Genomic DNA, 17,351 nt, shown 5'->3' with positions numbered 1-17,351 from the left:
ATATGTAATTCCTAGCTTTTAAAGAAGTAAAAAAGTACAGATTGAATATTTATATTTAAACATGGTGTTATTTCTGATCCTGAAAAGCTATTTCTAACTACAAGTGATAACTTTCTCATTGTGAAATGATGCAAAAGGGGAACTGAAGGAATAGAAAAATGGGAACTTTCCAGCTGAGCAGAACTGATGGAAAACAAAAGTAAGACTTAATTTTGTTTTTTTTTTTATCAATTCTGTTAATGTAATTAGTAGCCTATAAAGTGATATAGAAAGGTTGCATACTTAAGTTCTGAGGTGGTTTTTTTTATTTTCAATTTCCACTTCACATTGTTTTGGAAGGGCAACATTTCAAAGAGCTGCTCTTTAAATACTTTCTCTTTTTTTTCCTCTTTTTTCTTTATAATGGTTTGGAAATATTTTTCACTGCTTGCATGTGTATGCTGAAATGATTATGTTCTATGAAGCACATTGAAAATTCAGTGTACTTGAAAGCAAATTTCTGAGAGAATGGTAACAGGTAAGGAGCTATGTTTATAACACTAACTATGAATTTATAAAAACCTTTGTCTTTCAAAAGAAATTGGTTGAGGAATTGATAAAATTACTTCTATGATGTGGCTTGTCAATACTTTTATGTTTGACTGTCAGGCCATGTTGCTCCTATCTGGTAATAAGATCTCAGAGGAAAAAGCTTTTAGAATGTACTGTATCACCTAATGGTTATCCAAGCAGTTACTGAGCCATTTGTACTGTCTTTTTTTCCTCCTATTAGTATAATTAAATAGCAGCTGGAAGACCTATGCGGAGGGAAGGAATGAAGGTTTTTAATTCTTTCCTATACTAACTATAGTCTTTACCTTTCTGTTTCTTTGAAATATTATCTTGACTGGGAGAAGAGGATTTTAAAGATCTTGACCTTTACATGTCTCAGTGCAGCCATTTCATAACGATTAGATCTATAAACAAACAGACAGTATGTTCTATGGTTCTACAAACATTCATACACATTAGTGGTATAAACAAACTAAACAGAGACTTTGAAGAAAAAGTGAGCTGTATATGTTTGTGATGAAAATGGAAATAAATCAAACTGTATTCTTGGAGTGGAGTTTTAAATGAAGGCAAAATAATAGAGTGCTTTTGTACCACCATAAAAATAGTAAACATCTGTGATTCGATTTCTATGTTACCTAAACAAATTTTGCACTATTGATCTCTTTCCCATCACTTCTCTTCAAGATTTTTTGAGCATGAAGTGCAGTAGAAAAATTCCTCAAACTTCTGTGGTTAATCTTTATCATCTTCAAGCCTATTCTTAAGTTCAAAAGAACCTGTCAGAGCAAATCCTAGTGCCATAATGCCTCTACGAGATAGGATGCAGCATCATGCAGATAGCAACATTAAATGCAATTCCTTATTAGTTATGAAAATATTACTTCTGTGATACTTATATACATAAATATAATGAAAGTTGCGTGGGAAAGATGCATATACTAAATATTGATTTACTTATCCCATATTGCAGGTGGGATTATACACTGGGAAGTCTGTCAGCTTTATATATTAAACAAATTTACTTAATTTAGTTTAGGCCACTGAATCTGCAATTCCTTTAGAAAGAATTTGAGAACTTGCAATATAATTGAAACTATACTGGTAGCTAAGGTATCAATAAACAGTCATAACTTAATTGTTCTTAGTAGTAATCATTAATATGCTTCATGAAGTTTACATGTCTTGCTTTGTAAAGGGAAAAATGTTCATCAGTTTGTCTTAATGCAAGCATGACTTGATTAAAAAATTCTAAAATATAATGTTAATTGTTACTTGTCAAGAAGACAGCATACAAAGAATACATAATATGAAAGTACGTTATACTTTCAAATATTAATTTATAAAGAGATGCTTTTCAGTGATGTCTTCTCCAGAAGTTTAAACCCTGATATAGAAGATATGATTTGGCTTGGTTTTTGCTTAAGTTTTTCCATGGATGACTACAAACTTACTTCCTCAGATTATGAAATGGCATCTCGAAGTATTATTTAACTGGTGATTTGGGGTTAGTACACACCCCCACTGGATCTCAGATTACAACCTAATATTACACTACTGGAGATGAAGCCAGGAAGTGTAAGGATGTGACTGCATAGCATTTATATCTGTCAGAAAACTGTGCACAATGGAACTCTGGTTGCTTGTGTAGAAAAGGAGTTTACGTGTGGCTCTAAGTTGGACTGAAGCTTTCTTTTTAAAGCACAGTGACTCTGCAGTCTCAGTACATGCAACAAAGTTTTGAGGCACTTGTGTGATTGAAGTTAACTAGATTCTTCCCCTGTTCTTCCCTGCCTGCCTTCTGCCTTTGAAAACTCATCAGTGATACCATTTAAAAGTAATTGGTAAGCTAATTTTTAAGAACTGCCAGAGAGGTGAAGGAAGTGGGAACAGAGGTCATAATACATCACTTTGACTCATATTAATTAGAGGACTGAAAATGATCTTCAGCGTACCCTTCTGTACTGGGCACTGGCATGTTGATTTTTACCCCGACAGGCTGAAAGAAAATTCTGTTTCCAGTAACTTGGCAAGGAATGATTGTCACTATGCTGTAAACCAATGATATATATATTCTAGTTTGAAACTAATGTCCAGATTTCAAGAAATGCTCTGCCTAGACCTGTCTTTCTGCAGGAGGAGGAGGAGAGTACTATAGACCTTCTAAACTGAGTTGGTTGCCTCCTGTGGTAGGTGTAAAAAGGACCAGGTTTGTCAGTTCAGGGAAACTACTGCTTAACTCAGTGGCACAAAGAAACATATTTTCTTTTGTGTTTTAGTTTTCAGTGCTTGCTTTTCTATGAAAATCCAAGTGCAAAGAAGGGGGAAATGAATCCTGACTAGACTGTACAAAAGAACTGGAATAAGTACTTGACAGCAGTTACAGCATATCAAGACCATACTTCTCAATTCAGAACCGATGGCAAAAAGGAATTCTTCCTTACCACTTTTGTGTCATCTTTTAGGTTTAAAACAGAAAATAAGATGCTGGCAACCAGGTTTAAAGACTATGTCATTTAAAGATTTAAGGAAGACATTCATTTATCCTGAATCCAAGTCAAAAGACCCATAAGAGGAACTTCATTTTTAAAGGTTTGCCAAATGATTGGCTAGGACACTTTTTTGGCCTTCATCATCTAGAACCATCTTGATGATAATCACAAGCACACCGTTCCAAAGAAATTAGAAAGCTCTTCACACTCTGAAATTCAGTAGTTACTGTCCTTAACGTTGTTAAGGTTCTTCAAAGATGATATATAACATATTGCTATGTAACACTATCTATGTGCTTCTATTTGACTTGATGTTGTAAACCTTGGTTTCTCGTGCACAGAAAATGCAATTTAGCAGAGCACATAGTTCAATTCACCAACACAATTTTGGAGTGTTTTTTAACCTTTTGGCCTTCAAAAGGCAAACAAGATGTTTGGATTTAACAATTGTTCCTAATAAAACCTATGCAATTGTGCCTACTTCCCTGTCATAGCCTTTTGTGCTTTTGAGAGTATCAATTAAGTTCACAAGTACAAAAATCTAATATAGTTATTTTTGTGCAGTTTATGACTGAAATATGTGTAAGGTGACTTTCCTTTCTTTTCCTTCCTGTTTTCATTAAACAAGTTGACAGAGGAAGATTATTGAACTGGTGAAACAATTTGTCTGACATCCAGTTGATATATGTGAAAAGGCAGAGATATATGATTGTTGTGCTATTATTTGCCTTATAGACTCTAGCTTATCAAATGATGCTCTGTAATCACTGCTTCTCAAGGAACATGGCTACCTTTTGGCTGTGGGTGTGTGACACAGAATTGTCCCCCCTCCATGCTTGCAGCAGAGTTATCTTGGAGAATTTATCTTCCTTCTGACAAAAGAAAAGTAAACAAGAAAAAGCACATTTATAGGAGTGACATTTTGTTCTGCCAACCTGTGTGAATGTTCGTCTGTCTGTGAGTTGGAAGCAAACTCTCTTTTAGGCAATCTTAACTAAAAGTCCTGCAGATGATATTGAAATATGAATAGTAAGACTTACTGGGAAATTCAGTGGCAAAACAAACCAACTTGAATGCTCGGATTAAAAAAAGCCAATCAAGATATGCCTTTAAATTGCATTATCAGTATTCTTAAAACATGGAGATAGTCTTGCTTTTGGTATTTCCCAGTTAATTTACTCTTAAAAGAGGTTTTTATTTTTATATTTTTAATATATTTTAATTGAGAGACTAATCTAGTTTTAATATTGTCATACAAAAATTAAAAGAAGCCTCTAAATAAATAACAAGTGAGTTTATTTGTTTTTACGATATATTTTGTTCCCAGCTTTTACTAAAGCACTTATGCTGGGAAGAAATCCAAACTTCACATGCTTCAGAAAGAAGAGTGAAAGCTGTAAGCTGACAGAGTTCTAGAGTGCTGGCATTTTAGTTAGCTGCTATTAATCAGTAAGTTAAGCATATTACTAACATACTGCCACTTTATTATTGAGTTTAAATGACTTTTTACCCAGCTTATGCAACCATCAACTTCTTTTAAAGTTTGTAGTAGACTGTGATAAAGACCATGTTTTCGTATGTTTTTTCCTCAAGTCTAAAGTTTTCATAGAAGTTGTGAGACCCTGAGCATTTCTTGTCAATGACAAATACTCAAATAACATTTTCTTCATTTTGTATCTGTTTTATTTAGTGTATAACAATTGCACAGCTGAAAAAAATGTTAATAAGGATACTGTTAAAAAGATAGATCGTTTGCTACAATTTTCGCCCTCTCGCATAATTCAGTTCAGATTTATCATTTGAGGGAAGCTTAATCTCACAGTTCTAAGAACTAAATTCAGGAGCTAAATCCACGGTTTGATAAATTTCTTTAATGATAGTCCTTGAGGGTAGCTGTGTCTCTGAATGTCTGGGTGTAGAACAGTTTGTTTTCAAATATTCCTTGGTCAACTGATACAAACAAATGGAAAAGAGAGAAGGAAAGGAATTGACTAAAAGGTTTTTCATTGCTTAGTGTAAAACATGAACATACCATGCTGAGATTTTTTTTAATTCGTTTATTTATTTTTAGCAAAGGCTCTTAAAGACAAATTGAAGAATAAATTCTTTTGATAAGTGTATATTTCAAGCATTTTCACAGGCCATCTGGATGATGAATCTATTGTAAAGGAAGTGAGCTCATTATTAGTGATTTCTGTCAGCAACAAATCTGTTTTTAGCAAAAGCATCATGGATTTTGGAAAATGTGTTCTGAAAATATGACTAAAACAAAAAATCAAGAGTCAGTAATCATAATGTATATAAAAATTGAAAACATTTTGAAATGCCAAACATAAATTTATGCAGGAATTCTTCTGTGTGGATATATCCAGTCTGCATAGCAAGGTTTTTGTAGGAGAGTGGAGGCTATAGGCGTGGCTTCTGTGAGAAAGTACAAGAAGCTTCCTCCATGTCTGGAAGAGCTAATGCCAGCAACCTCCAAGACAGACCCACCACTGGCCAAGGCTGAGCAGAGCCATCAGCAACAGTGGTAGCGCCTCTGCGATAACCTGTTTAAGAAAGGGGAAAGAAATGATACAACAACCTGCAGCCAGAGAGAGGAGTGAGAATATGTGAGAAACAACCCTGAAGACTCCAAGGTCAGTGAAGAAGGAGTAGGAGGAGGTGCTCCAGGCACTTGAGCAAAGATTCCCCTGCAGCCCATAGTAAGACCATGGTGAAGCAGGCTGTCCCCCTACAGCCCATGGAGGTCCACGATGGAGCACTGGAGCAGGGTCCTTGCAGGACCTGTGGCCCCATGGAGAGAAGAGACCATACTGGAGAAGGTTTGCTGGCAGGACTTGTGACCCCATGGGAACCCTATTCTGGAGCAGTCTTTCCTGAAGAACTGCACCCCATGGAAGGGACCCATGCTGGAGAAGTTTGTAAATAAGTGTAGCCTGTGGAAAGGGCTCATGTTGGAGAACTTTATGGAGGGCTGTCTTCCATACAACATATCCCATGCTGGAGCCAGGGAAGAGGATGAGGAGTCCTTCCCCTCATGAGGAAGGAACAGTAGAAAAAATGTGTGATGAACTGACCATAACCTCATTCCCAGTCCCCCTGGGCTGCTCAGGGGGTAGAGTTGGAGAAAATTGGGAATAAAGTTGAGCACAAGGAAAAGGGGAGAGGTGAGGGGAAGGTATTTTAAGATTTGGCTTTATTTTTCATTATCCTACTCTGATTTTGATTTGTAATCAAAATCCCATTTTGCCCTTTAATGGTAACTGCTGAGTGATCTCTCCTTGTCCTTATTTCAATCCATGAGTCTTTCATTATGTTTTCTCTCCCCTGTCTAGCTGAGGAGGCAGATGATGCAGTAGCTTTGTTGGGCACCTGGCATCCAGCCAGAGACAACCCACCATAGTGTAATATCAGTTCTTAATACAGTTCAAGTCTTCTGTCGTAATTTCTCTCAGTTTTGACAATACACAATGAGGCTTTTAAGTATTTTAAAGATGTAGGTTTACTATTTAAGAAACAACAGGAAAAAAATAAATTAAATGTGCAGAAATACTTTCTTTAAGTTAAAGCATAACAAATTAATGCAGAACTGAATTAATGGAAACAAAATAGACAAACTAAGTGGCTATATTTCCTTGGGAAAATATGAGGAACAATGATTTCTTTCTACTTTTCTAGTTTCAAATATACTGACAAATTAGAAGGTGGAATTTCTGGTAATGCTTCTAAAACAAAGCCTACAATTTAACTTAATCTCTGCTTTATGTTCTGTTCTTCTGTTATTTGTGGCTGTGGAGGCTAGAGGAGTGTGTGTGTTTGCTTTCTTGTTAAAGATCTCCTCCCTTATCTTCAAAAACTGGATTTATTGAGGTGCAAAAGTAGAATTGAGAATTACAGTGTACTGCATAAATACATGAATCTGCGTAATAGAATTTAGCATTTATTAGTCTTTCTCAGTAAGAAATAAAATTTTAGGGAGTTGCTCCATATACACCTGAAAGTTAAAGCTGTGGAAGACTTTTTGGGCTGCTACTTGAAACTTTTTTCTGTGTGATAAAATAAGAAAATATTGTTTTGGTTCATAAATAGGATTTTCAACTTGAATGTCTATCCTTTGATAATGTTAGTTAAGTTTTTTCATTTACATAAGATTTTTAAAACAAAACCCCATAATTTTTATTATTATAAAGTTTTATTTTCAAAATATATTTTTTAGTTTCTTCTTTTAACCCAGACATCCATCAAATTAAAAAAAAAATTACAAAATTGGCAAATACTTTTGTCTGAATCCAAACATCCACTTTGAGCATATTAACTTTTACAAAAACTTCCCAGTAGGCATGTGTGGATTCCTGCTGAATTATGCACAAATATGGCCTTGGGATAAAAGTTTAGTTATGTTCTGTGGGTGATGAGTTGTCCTTTTGAACAGAAAATGTTTTAAACTAATTAGCTGAAAATCTGTTCAGTTCATGGCTGAAGGAGGTTTTTCAGTCTCCACATCTGTCTCTGCTTAATTCCACAGCATATATAGAACAGGAAATTTACTCAAATTTGTGTCAGGGATTTGAAAAATAGTTGGCATTAATTAGGCTCCTGTTACTCAAAAAGAGGTGAATCAATGGGAGGGGAGGAAAAGGGCTGCGTAGATTTGTGCTTATAGTAGATCAAGCATTAAGTTTATTTCTCCTTACTACAAGAATATCAGTGAGTCACAATGCTCTTTCAAATTAAGAATGTATTTTAAACCACAAAATGAATGATAAAAGGCAATATTGACAGCAGCATTAGTGATGTAAGAAGGAGGAAAGACAGACACTGGGAAGTGCAGTAGCAGTGAGTATATGCAGCAGTATACGTAGTATTAAAACAGTTTTCAGAAGACTAATGGTCCTGATTTGCCAACCCCCCCCAAAACATAAAAAGGAGAAAAGCATTGAGAGTCAAAGTGTCATTTTGTGTGTGACAGAAAAAAATGCATTATGTTTTAAGTAAAGCAGAAGTGCTTAAGTAGACCAGTCCCAAGAACGTGATATAACTTGAGTTTCAGTTGTTTATTTGCCATAACTGCACCTTGCTATATCTTAACATTTTAGTACAGTTTCTTGGGCTTATGTTGCTTTTTTTGAGGATAATTCTAGTATATCTGAACTTGCTGGGGAGAGTAGCTGCTTTTTTATTAAACCAGGTAGGTAGTTACATACTCAGCTCCAGTTTCACGTTAAACTAATTATCATCTGAGAAACATGGCACTGTATTTTGTAATGGATAGGTCCAAATGGACCTAAAAAAGTAATAAAACACACATACATGCCGCCTGCAGAAGTTACCTTCTTGACCCTGAGTGTGAGAACTCTGTTATGAGCACTCTTCTTAGCTTTACAGAAGGAAGAAGGATGGCCTTGTCACAGGATCACCTTGTGGGTAATCAGGTGGCATAGTTTTTGTTCCTGGGTCTGCCTTGAACTTTAACTGTGAATATTTACTATCTCTGCATGTAAGAATGGATATAATGGGATTTTGGTTGTGTTGTTTTGTTGTTGGTTTTTTTTTTTCCTGGTAGGGGTCTTACAGGCTAAATTTAAATTTGTTGGGAGCTATGACAGTTCATGTGTTCTTTCTCTTTAGGATATGCATCATGGAGTAGTGCTTCTGATGCAAGAGTGACTATGCTATTACACACTGTTGACTCATACTTAGCTAAATTAATCTTTACAGGTTGTTCTGTCTTCTTTGTGCAACAGCCACAAAGACAGCTTCTAGAGCTACTTTACACTGAGTTCATGAAATAAAAAAGAAAACAAAAAATTAAAGAACTCCTATTAATATATTTGTTCCATGGAACATCCTGTTTGTTTTCCTGTGATGGTATGAGGAAAACAGAACATTGTTATAAAACACCTTAGAATGAAGAAAAAAAGAGGGGGAAGGAAAAGTCTTGTGTTAATTACAGCTGTTAGAACCCTATGATTTTATATTTCTGAGCTTTCTTAAACTGTACCTACGCAACTGTAATTTTGCATTAACTTTGTGGAGCTGTTTGGTTCCTTTATATTCACCATGTTAGTAACATTTCAATTTGAGCTTTTTCAAGAGACCAGATTAGACGCATGCATTAATTATGGAAGACCTGCTGGCACTAGAGACTATTAAAACGCCATTCTTGATGCAGTTTGTGTGAATTAATTTATTTAAGCGCTGAGACAAACACCTTACTACTACAGGTAGATTTTTTTTTTTTTTCAGGTAATCTTGTCCCATAGAAGTTACTTTTTATCCTAGCAGGTCATTACCAACCTCTGAGTCCATTTTTATGGTTGAGTTCTGTTTCTCACATGCTTGTTCATTCAGTGTTCTGCTCTGATTAATAGTTTACAGCCAGTCTGTTCTAATGTTAAATGCAAAAAGCATTCTAGTGGCTGTGGCATTTGGTGATAAGTAGTTAGACTAAATAGAAGATGTACTGTACATCCCTGGCTATAGTGGTATGATTAGATTCAGCTCAGCCTGCAGAATGTTACTGTGGATATTACTGCTCTGCTGTGGTGATAGAGCAACTCATATCAAACTAGCATGCGTTGCTGCTTATCTTGTATTGTACACAGCAGCATTCTAAATATGCTGGACGTACCAAATAGTATGGCCTTCTTTTTCTTTCTTCTTTTTCTACTTATTGAAATGGAAAAGGGGATAGAATGAATCTTTCTGCCTGCCAAGCCATTGTAGCACAATGTAGTACAGCAAATGTTAAAAGCCATAATTACAAATATTCTGATATATTGTTTTGAAGTGTTTGTCAAGCCTTCGGACAATTTACTTCTCAGAGTTCGTGTGTAGTCACCCTTCTGCTGAAACACAACAACACAACTGGTTAAACTCATGATGTATTTTAAAGCAATCAATTTCCCCACACACACTCTATTTTTACTTCACCATGCATGTGCTGGAGATTCAGAGGCTGCATTTTTAATATTTCAAATGGATGAAAAAGTTGAGTGATACACTTCTCTAATGTACCATAAAGTACAGTCTTTAAGGTTTAGGAATTAGTGATTGAGAAAATTCACACATTCAGGGTACAGCACAGAGTCGTAGAATCATAGAATAGAATCATGGAATAGTTTGGATTGGAAGGGACCTTAAAGATCAACTAGTTCCAACCCCCCTGCCATGGGCAGGGACACCTCCCACTAGACCAGGCTGCCCAAAGCCCCATCCAACCTGGCCTTGAACACCTCCAGGGATGGGGCAGCCACAACTTCTCAGGGCAACTTGTGCCAGTGCCTCACCACTCTCATTGTGAAGAAATTCCTCCTTATGTCTAGTCTAAATCTGCCCCTCTCCAATTTATACCCATTGCCCCTAGTCCTATCATTGCAAGCCTTTGTAAACAGTCCCTCCCCTTGATTTAAAGCAACCAAAATGAAATGACTAATACAAAAGTTGTAAGCAGAGTTGGATTGTTCCAACTGTTAGCTACATAATGTACCGTTTCTAGGACACTATGGCTAATAGCAAGGGACAGGTCATAGCTAGTAAAATGCATACGTGACCATAAGAATTAATCTCAAGAACACTGAGCTCATTTTTTCTTGTTGCAAATTAATTGACTAAGCAAACAATATTTTATTAAAGATAACTAAGAAACATATAAGGGCTAATTCCTTAAGTATGACAATAATTTTACAGTCCTTTGGCAAGGCAACAGATAAGCCAGTAGATTGTTTCCCATGCCTGAACCTTCCTTACTTTTGGGAACTCTGGAATCCTGTGATGCAACGATGCCCAGTCCAAGTTGCCAGAGCTTTTGGCTGTGAACTGTGGTTTCTGCCACTCTGCCAGCATTTGCTGTTTCTTGCTCCACTTGCTGTCTACTTCATTCTCCTGCTCACTACCACTACTGCTTTTCTCACCTCTTAGCTGCCCTGCCTCACCACCTCATCTTTTTGGTAGCAATTTCTGTTGTTTCAGCTTTTAAGAATGCCTGAGGCAATACCATGCACTTAATGTATTCTACAGTATACTGGTAATCCGTTTAGCCTTCTTCATGGACTCAAAAAAATCTTATTCCATTGTCTTGCTTGCAGTCTGACCTGAAGTTACCATCTTAGTTTAATATGAGAAGTCAGTCCAGGCCTAGTTAGTCTATGGGAATTATGTCCAGGGCAATTTTAAAAAATGTAATTTACAGCTGGTTTGGGTTTTTTTTTCATTTTGTGCATTACTTTTGATAGAAATGCTTCTCAAACATAGTGAGATCACATATGTAAAAGAAGTGTAATTCAGAGGTTCCTGTTTGTTCATCCCTCTTATCCCCTCTGCTCTCCATGAAATGTTCTTCTTTTATCTTCTTCCTGGAGAGAAATAATGTTCATCTAAATTACAAAAACAAACCCCCAAGACAAAACCCTAAAGACTTTGAAACCAGAACCTGTTGTAGGGTAGTTTGTTGTTTATAGTTTTAGACAGGGTTCCCTATCAATTGCACACAGAAGTAGTGCAGAACTCTTCTATTGCATGTTCAGATTGATTTACAGCTGATATATTTTGCCAACAATAGCCCTATCTTCTTTATATAATTATCCTACCTGGCAACTGTACCAACATGGCTGATCCAGAGCTATTATTCTGCTATTACACGTTTGTAATAAGTATACAGAACACTTCTTAAATTTTCTTGTCTCACCTTAATCCTCTTCTTTTTGCACCTTCTGCTGAAAAAGAGGATTTATTCTCCTTCTGCTGAATCTGAATTTAATCTGAGCAGAAGATGCTTTAACCGAGGTATTCTTGAAATCTGAGTTATCACAAGTTGTCAAGCATAAAATTTCATGCAATTAGGGCTTTTTTAGCATCTAATATTTGGCCAAGCCAGTACTTTATCTGAATAGCTATAACATCTCACTTTATCATTGTTTTGTCTGAATATCTATGGAGAAGCATTTTAAGATGTATTAAACCCCTTACAGTAACATAATGCTAAGCAATGTGGAGATGTCAACTCCCAAACTATCATAATGGTTTAAGGAAAAAAAACCCAGCATATTTTCAAAATGTTGTTTTCATTAAATACTGAGTTAATGTACTGAGTGTAATGACTGTAATCACAAAGGTTGGACACCACTGTATGAATTAAACAGTGCTGTTAGGGTTCCCAGGCAATGGAGCATTCTCCTGGGACTTTTAGGCCTAGGTTGAATATATGTGACGTTCTCATGCTTTTGGGTTCTTCCTATCCTTTGCTCCCTGCCTTGAGAAAAATCAAAATCCAAGTAACTGAACTAAAACTTCCGATTGTCCTTTGTTTCTGGCATTATTTATACTGCAGTTGTAAACCAGCCTCATAGAAGTTAGTATCAAGTCTTAATGCTGGGCTTTTTTCATCCATCACATTTGAGTGAGCTGCCTTTTAAACTCAGAGGCCAAAAATTCACCATCGGAGTTTTTTTTACTCTCTCTGTTCCATACAATACTTTCTTTATAGCCCTGATGCACTTTCTGAACTGCTATTTTCCCTTCATGCAGAACAGGCAGTACAGGAGGGCTTCTATCTGTCTATCAATGGGCTTGAAGTAACCTTCTGTAGCCAGAAGCAAGAAATTAAACACCTTTGTTCGCCTTTTGACCAGAATTTAACTCTTCTTGCATTGTGAAGCTTCCCACTGTCACCTAGGCATTTTAGACAAACTTCTAGATGGTTTGGTGTCTCAAGGAATGATTTCTTTCTGCCTGAGCTCTTATAGAGAATTTAGCCAACTCCTTTCAGCTGGATCTAGTAGATGACTGCCTGATTCCTAGCTAATCAGGAGTTGCAGTGTGAGTGAGCAAGCAAAGAAGAAAGCTGGGAGAAATATCCATGGGATTCCTAAAAGCCCACAAGGCTCTGTTAATGTGTTATATTTATATTTTAGTATAGTGTTTGGAAAGACTCATGCTTCTCAACTTCTAGTGCAAGTCATGGCCTGACTTACTGTATAAGTGCAAAGCCAATTTCTTTGTTGCAGTTGGTGAAATATTTCTGTAGCGTGATATGAGAAAGTTTAGCCTGTTGCTGTAGGTAAGAACTATAGTATCTATTCTTTTGGCTCATGCACAATGATAGTGCTCCATATATAACTGGGTGGAAAACTGGTTGAATGACTGGGCCCAGAGAGTGGTGGTAAATAGTGTTACATCCAGCTGGAGGCCAGTGACAAGTGGGGTTCCCCAGGGCTCAGTGCTGGGTCCAGCCCTGTTCAGTGTCTTTATCAATGACCTGGATGAAGGAATTGAGTGCACCCTTAGCAAGTTTGCGGATGACACTAAGCTGGGTGGAAGTGTTGATCTGCTGGAGGGTAGGGAGGCTCTGCAAAGGGATCTAAAAAGGCTGGACCACTGGGCAGAGACCAGTGGCATGAGGTTTAACAAGGCCAAAGGCCGGGTCCTGCACTTGGGGCACAACAACCCTATGCAGTGCTACAGACTAGGAGAAGTCTGTCTAGAAAGCTGCCTGGAGGAGAGGGACCTGGGGGTGTTGGTTGACAGCCGACTGAACATGAGCCAGCAGTGTGCCCAGGTGGCCAAGAAGGCCAATGGCATCTTGGCTTGTATCAGAAACGGCGCGACTAGCAGGTCCAGGGAGGTTATTCTCCCTCTGTACTCAGCACTGGTGAGACCGCTCCTCGAATCCTGTGTTCAGTTCTGGGCCCCTCACCACAAGAAGGATGTTGAGGCTCTGGAGTGAGTCCAGAGAAGAGCAACAAAGCTGGTGAAGGGGCTGGAGAATAAGTCTTACGAGGAGCAACTGAGAGAGCTGGGGTTGTTTAGCCTGGAGAAGAGGAGGCTGAGGGGAGACCTCATTGCTCTCTACAACTACCTGAAAGGAGGTTGTGGAGAGGAGGGAGCTGGCCTCTTCTCCCAAGTGACAGGGGACAGGACAAGAGGGAATGGCCTCAAGATCTACCAGGGGAGGTTCAGGCTTGACATAAGGAAAAAATTCTTCACAGAAAGGGTCATTGGGCACTGGCACAGGCTGCCCAGGGAGGTGGTTGACTCACCTTCCCTGGAGGTGTTTAAGGCACGGGTGGATGAGGTACTGAGGGGCATGGTTTAGAGATTGGTGGGAATGGTTGGACTCCATAATCCGGTGGGTCTCTTCCAACCTGGTGATTCTATGATTCTATGATATCCCGTGAGGAAGAGGGGAAGACTTCTTTATAAGTACTTGTGTTCAGTTTCAGGAGACAATGTGAAGAAACTGCAATACTATGAAAAATAGTTATTCACCAAATCTGACTCCTTTAAGAAAAGGAAAGCAAAGAAACTTAGCTTAATACAGAATAAATAGCTGGAATATACAGAGAATTATATTGTGAAAACATCTAGTAGTAATAGTATGTCTTAATCACATAGGTAATTTATTCTGAAATTTTCATTGTATTAGTAGCTACCTAGATAATCTCTTTTTAAAAGCAAATTAAAGTTGTTACTTTGGATCTACTTAGAATAAATGCTGAAAGAGAAGGGCTAAAATTTTTGTCTTGGAGGTTGAACTGCATTACTTTATTGTTACTCTAATATGAAATAGATTTGATATAATTGTACTATTGAATTTTGAGTAGTACTCTGACTCATCTGCTGCTTCATTAATATTATAGTTCCTCCCCATGTTTAGTATGAGACCAGAAAAGTTGGCACAGAATCTTAGTCTCAGGATTTGTATTATGTTAGTTGTGTGCATTTTGCAGATATTTGAAAATAAAAATTACAAGATTAAATTTTAGTAGTAAAATAGCATAAACAAAGGCTATTTCATAATACAAACTAACTTTTGTCCCTGTGAGTAATTTTAATTATTTTAATTAAGCATTTAAATGAAATTTTAATTATATACACAAAGTTTTTTATCTGCAAAAGTATCTAAAATTTAGTAGCTACAACAACTTTAATTGCATATTCTCTGTTCTTAATGTTTTCCGTACGCACAATATGGAATAGAGTGTTGACAAAGCTTTAAGGATACCACTGGATGTTTCTCTCGGGTCAGAGTTGCTTTCCTTTCCATTGCCTCCTGCAGGTGCTCCTGATTAGCTGAGGATCAGGTGGTCTTGGTCACCTATCAAATCCAGCTGGGAAGTTGCTTAATTTCTCTAACACAGCTCAGGTAAAAGGAGGTGTTTTCTTAGGAGTGGGCCGAGAGGGAGAGGAACAGAAAGGTTATTAACTGGTCAGTTACCTGTAGAGGAAAGTATGTCTTCTTGAGTGCCTGAGTAAGCATGAAGGGCTTAGAAACTCTTCAGAGTTCATCTTCTGCAAGAATGAGAAGGATAAAAATAGTGGAGAAGAAATGAAAGCTTCTATGTTCTGATTTTCTTTGAAGAGTTTTTTCATTTGTTCTCTGCTCTCTGACTGGAAGAGATAGAGGTACAGTTGCCTGAGGTAGGTACTAAGCAAGCCAAGTGACTGATGATGAGAGCTAACTTGGGAATAAAAAGCTGGAACAGAAAGTAAGTGCTTTGCCAGAGAACAAGCAAATGATTTCTCTAGGGAACCAAAGTGACCAGTTTCTGAAGCCAAATCAGCAGTGCTGAGACGCTAGAAGCACTGAGGACATCTGGCTGGTCCCTTGGAGTGTAAGGGTGTTCACGGAGCCCCAAGCTAAACATTTGGTTTCCTTACTGTGTGTTCTGGAAAGTTAGACACCCTAAACTTCAATGTTAAAGTTGCTTTGGAAATGGTGAGTGAGGAGGAGTGCAAAAATGTAGAGTAACTGAGTAATTGAGTTCCTTGTATCAGTCAAAAGGAGTGTTGCTGGTACTAATCCACTTTTTATAATTTTGCTATGAAATCTTGATTGTGATGCAAAAAGGTCCTGGCTTAATTCACAATTCAAATTCTTATGGTAAAATGTCTTTAAGCTGATTGTGTCACTGGAAAGAATGAAAACTAGAATAACTGGGTGAATTTGGAGGGGACTTCTGAGTCCCATTCTTTGTAGCTGCTTTGTATTTTTGCATTAGAGGTAACAGGAATGTCACTAAAGACATTACCAAAATCTTCAGAAATGTTCCAGACAAATGTACCAATTGAAATCCAGTTAAACTGTTATTTTTGGGTTTGTAGTCTATTTTGTGCTGTCAAATTGAGGCAAATAACTTTTGTTTCATTGTAGGGAAAGGTGAACATGGAAAGCCGTACCCTCTTACAGAGGAAGACCATGATGATTCTGCTTATAGGGAAAATGGCTTCAACATATTTGTCAGCAACAACATAGCACTGGAGAGATCTCTGCCAGACATCCGACATCCTAAGTATGTAAATTGTTTCCTAGACTAATTTGATTTTAAGTTTTTATCTTTGTGTATCTTTAAATAACCTGGTTTTTTTTCTGGAAGGTCAAACATAAACCCTCAGCCAACAGAAAGTATTAATTTCATTAAAGAGGAAACAGAGAATTTAGCAGCATTATTAATCAGGATCATAGAATTATTAAGGTAGGAAAAGACCTCTAAGATCATCAATTCTAATAGTCAACCCAACACCACCATGCCTACTAAGCCATGTCCTGAAATGCCATGTCTACATGCTTTTTGAACGCCTCCAGTGATGGTGAGTCCACCACTTCCTTGGACAGCCTGTTGTAATGCTTTACCACTCTTTCAGTAATGATTTTTTTTCCTAATATCCATTCTAAACCTCCCCGATGCAACTTGAGACTATTTTCTCTTATCCTATCACTTCTTACTTAGGAGAAAAGACTGACACTGACCTCACTACAACTTCCTTTTAAGGAGTTGTAGAGAGTGATAGTCTCCCCTCAGCCTCCTTTTTTCCAGACTAAATTGCCCTAGTTCCCTCAGCAGCTACTCGTAAGACTTATTCCCCAGTCCCTTCACCAGCTTTGTTGCTCTTCTTTGTACATGCTCCAGCACCTCAATGCCCTTCTTGTACTGAGCAGCCTGAAACTGAACACATCGCTGGAGGTGTGGCCTCACCAGTGCCAGAGGGGCAATCACTTCCCTGCTTCTGCTGGCCACACAGTTTCTGATACAAGCCAGGATGCTATTGGCCTCCTTGGCTGCCTGGGCATACTGCTGGCCTGTGTTCAGTCAGGTCCTTTGTTGCCAAGCAGCTTTCCAGCCATTCTTCCCCAAGCATTGCATGGGATTGTTGTGACTGAAATGCAGGACCCAGCACCTGGCCTTGTGGAGCCTCATAATATTTATCTGGGATTATCTATCCTGGCTGTCCGTATCCCTCTGTAGAGCCTTCCTACCTTCAAGCAGGTTGAAGGTCCTGCCCCATTTGGTGTCGTCTGCAGTCTTA

The 17,351-nt window shown here is 37.7% G+C and overlaps 1 protein-coding gene across 1 annotated transcript in view; it reads left to right on the top strand.

Moving 5' to 3' along the window:
- Positions 1 to 17,351, top strand: part of GALNTL6 (polypeptide N-acetylgalactosaminyltransferase like 6) — a 451,816-nt gene that overhangs the window by 164,467 nt on the left and 269,998 nt on the right. Inside the window, exon 3 of the mRNA XM_069855784.1 lies at positions 16,198 to 16,336. Coding sequence (XP_069711885.1) covers positions 16,198 to 16,336 — 139 coding nt within the window. The remainder of the gene's footprint in view (positions 1 to 16,197; positions 16,337 to 17,351) is intronic.

The sequence above is a fragment of the Phaenicophaeus curvirostris genome, chromosome 4 (genome assembly GCF_032191515.1).
Source record: "Phaenicophaeus curvirostris isolate KB17595 chromosome 4, BPBGC_Pcur_1.0, whole genome shotgun sequence".
Classification (NCBI taxonomy): domain Eukaryota; kingdom Metazoa; phylum Chordata; class Aves; order Cuculiformes; family Cuculidae; genus Phaenicophaeus; species Phaenicophaeus curvirostris.
The sequence above is the reverse complement of the archived record's forward strand: the minus strand, read 5'-3'. Positions and strand labels throughout refer to the sequence as shown.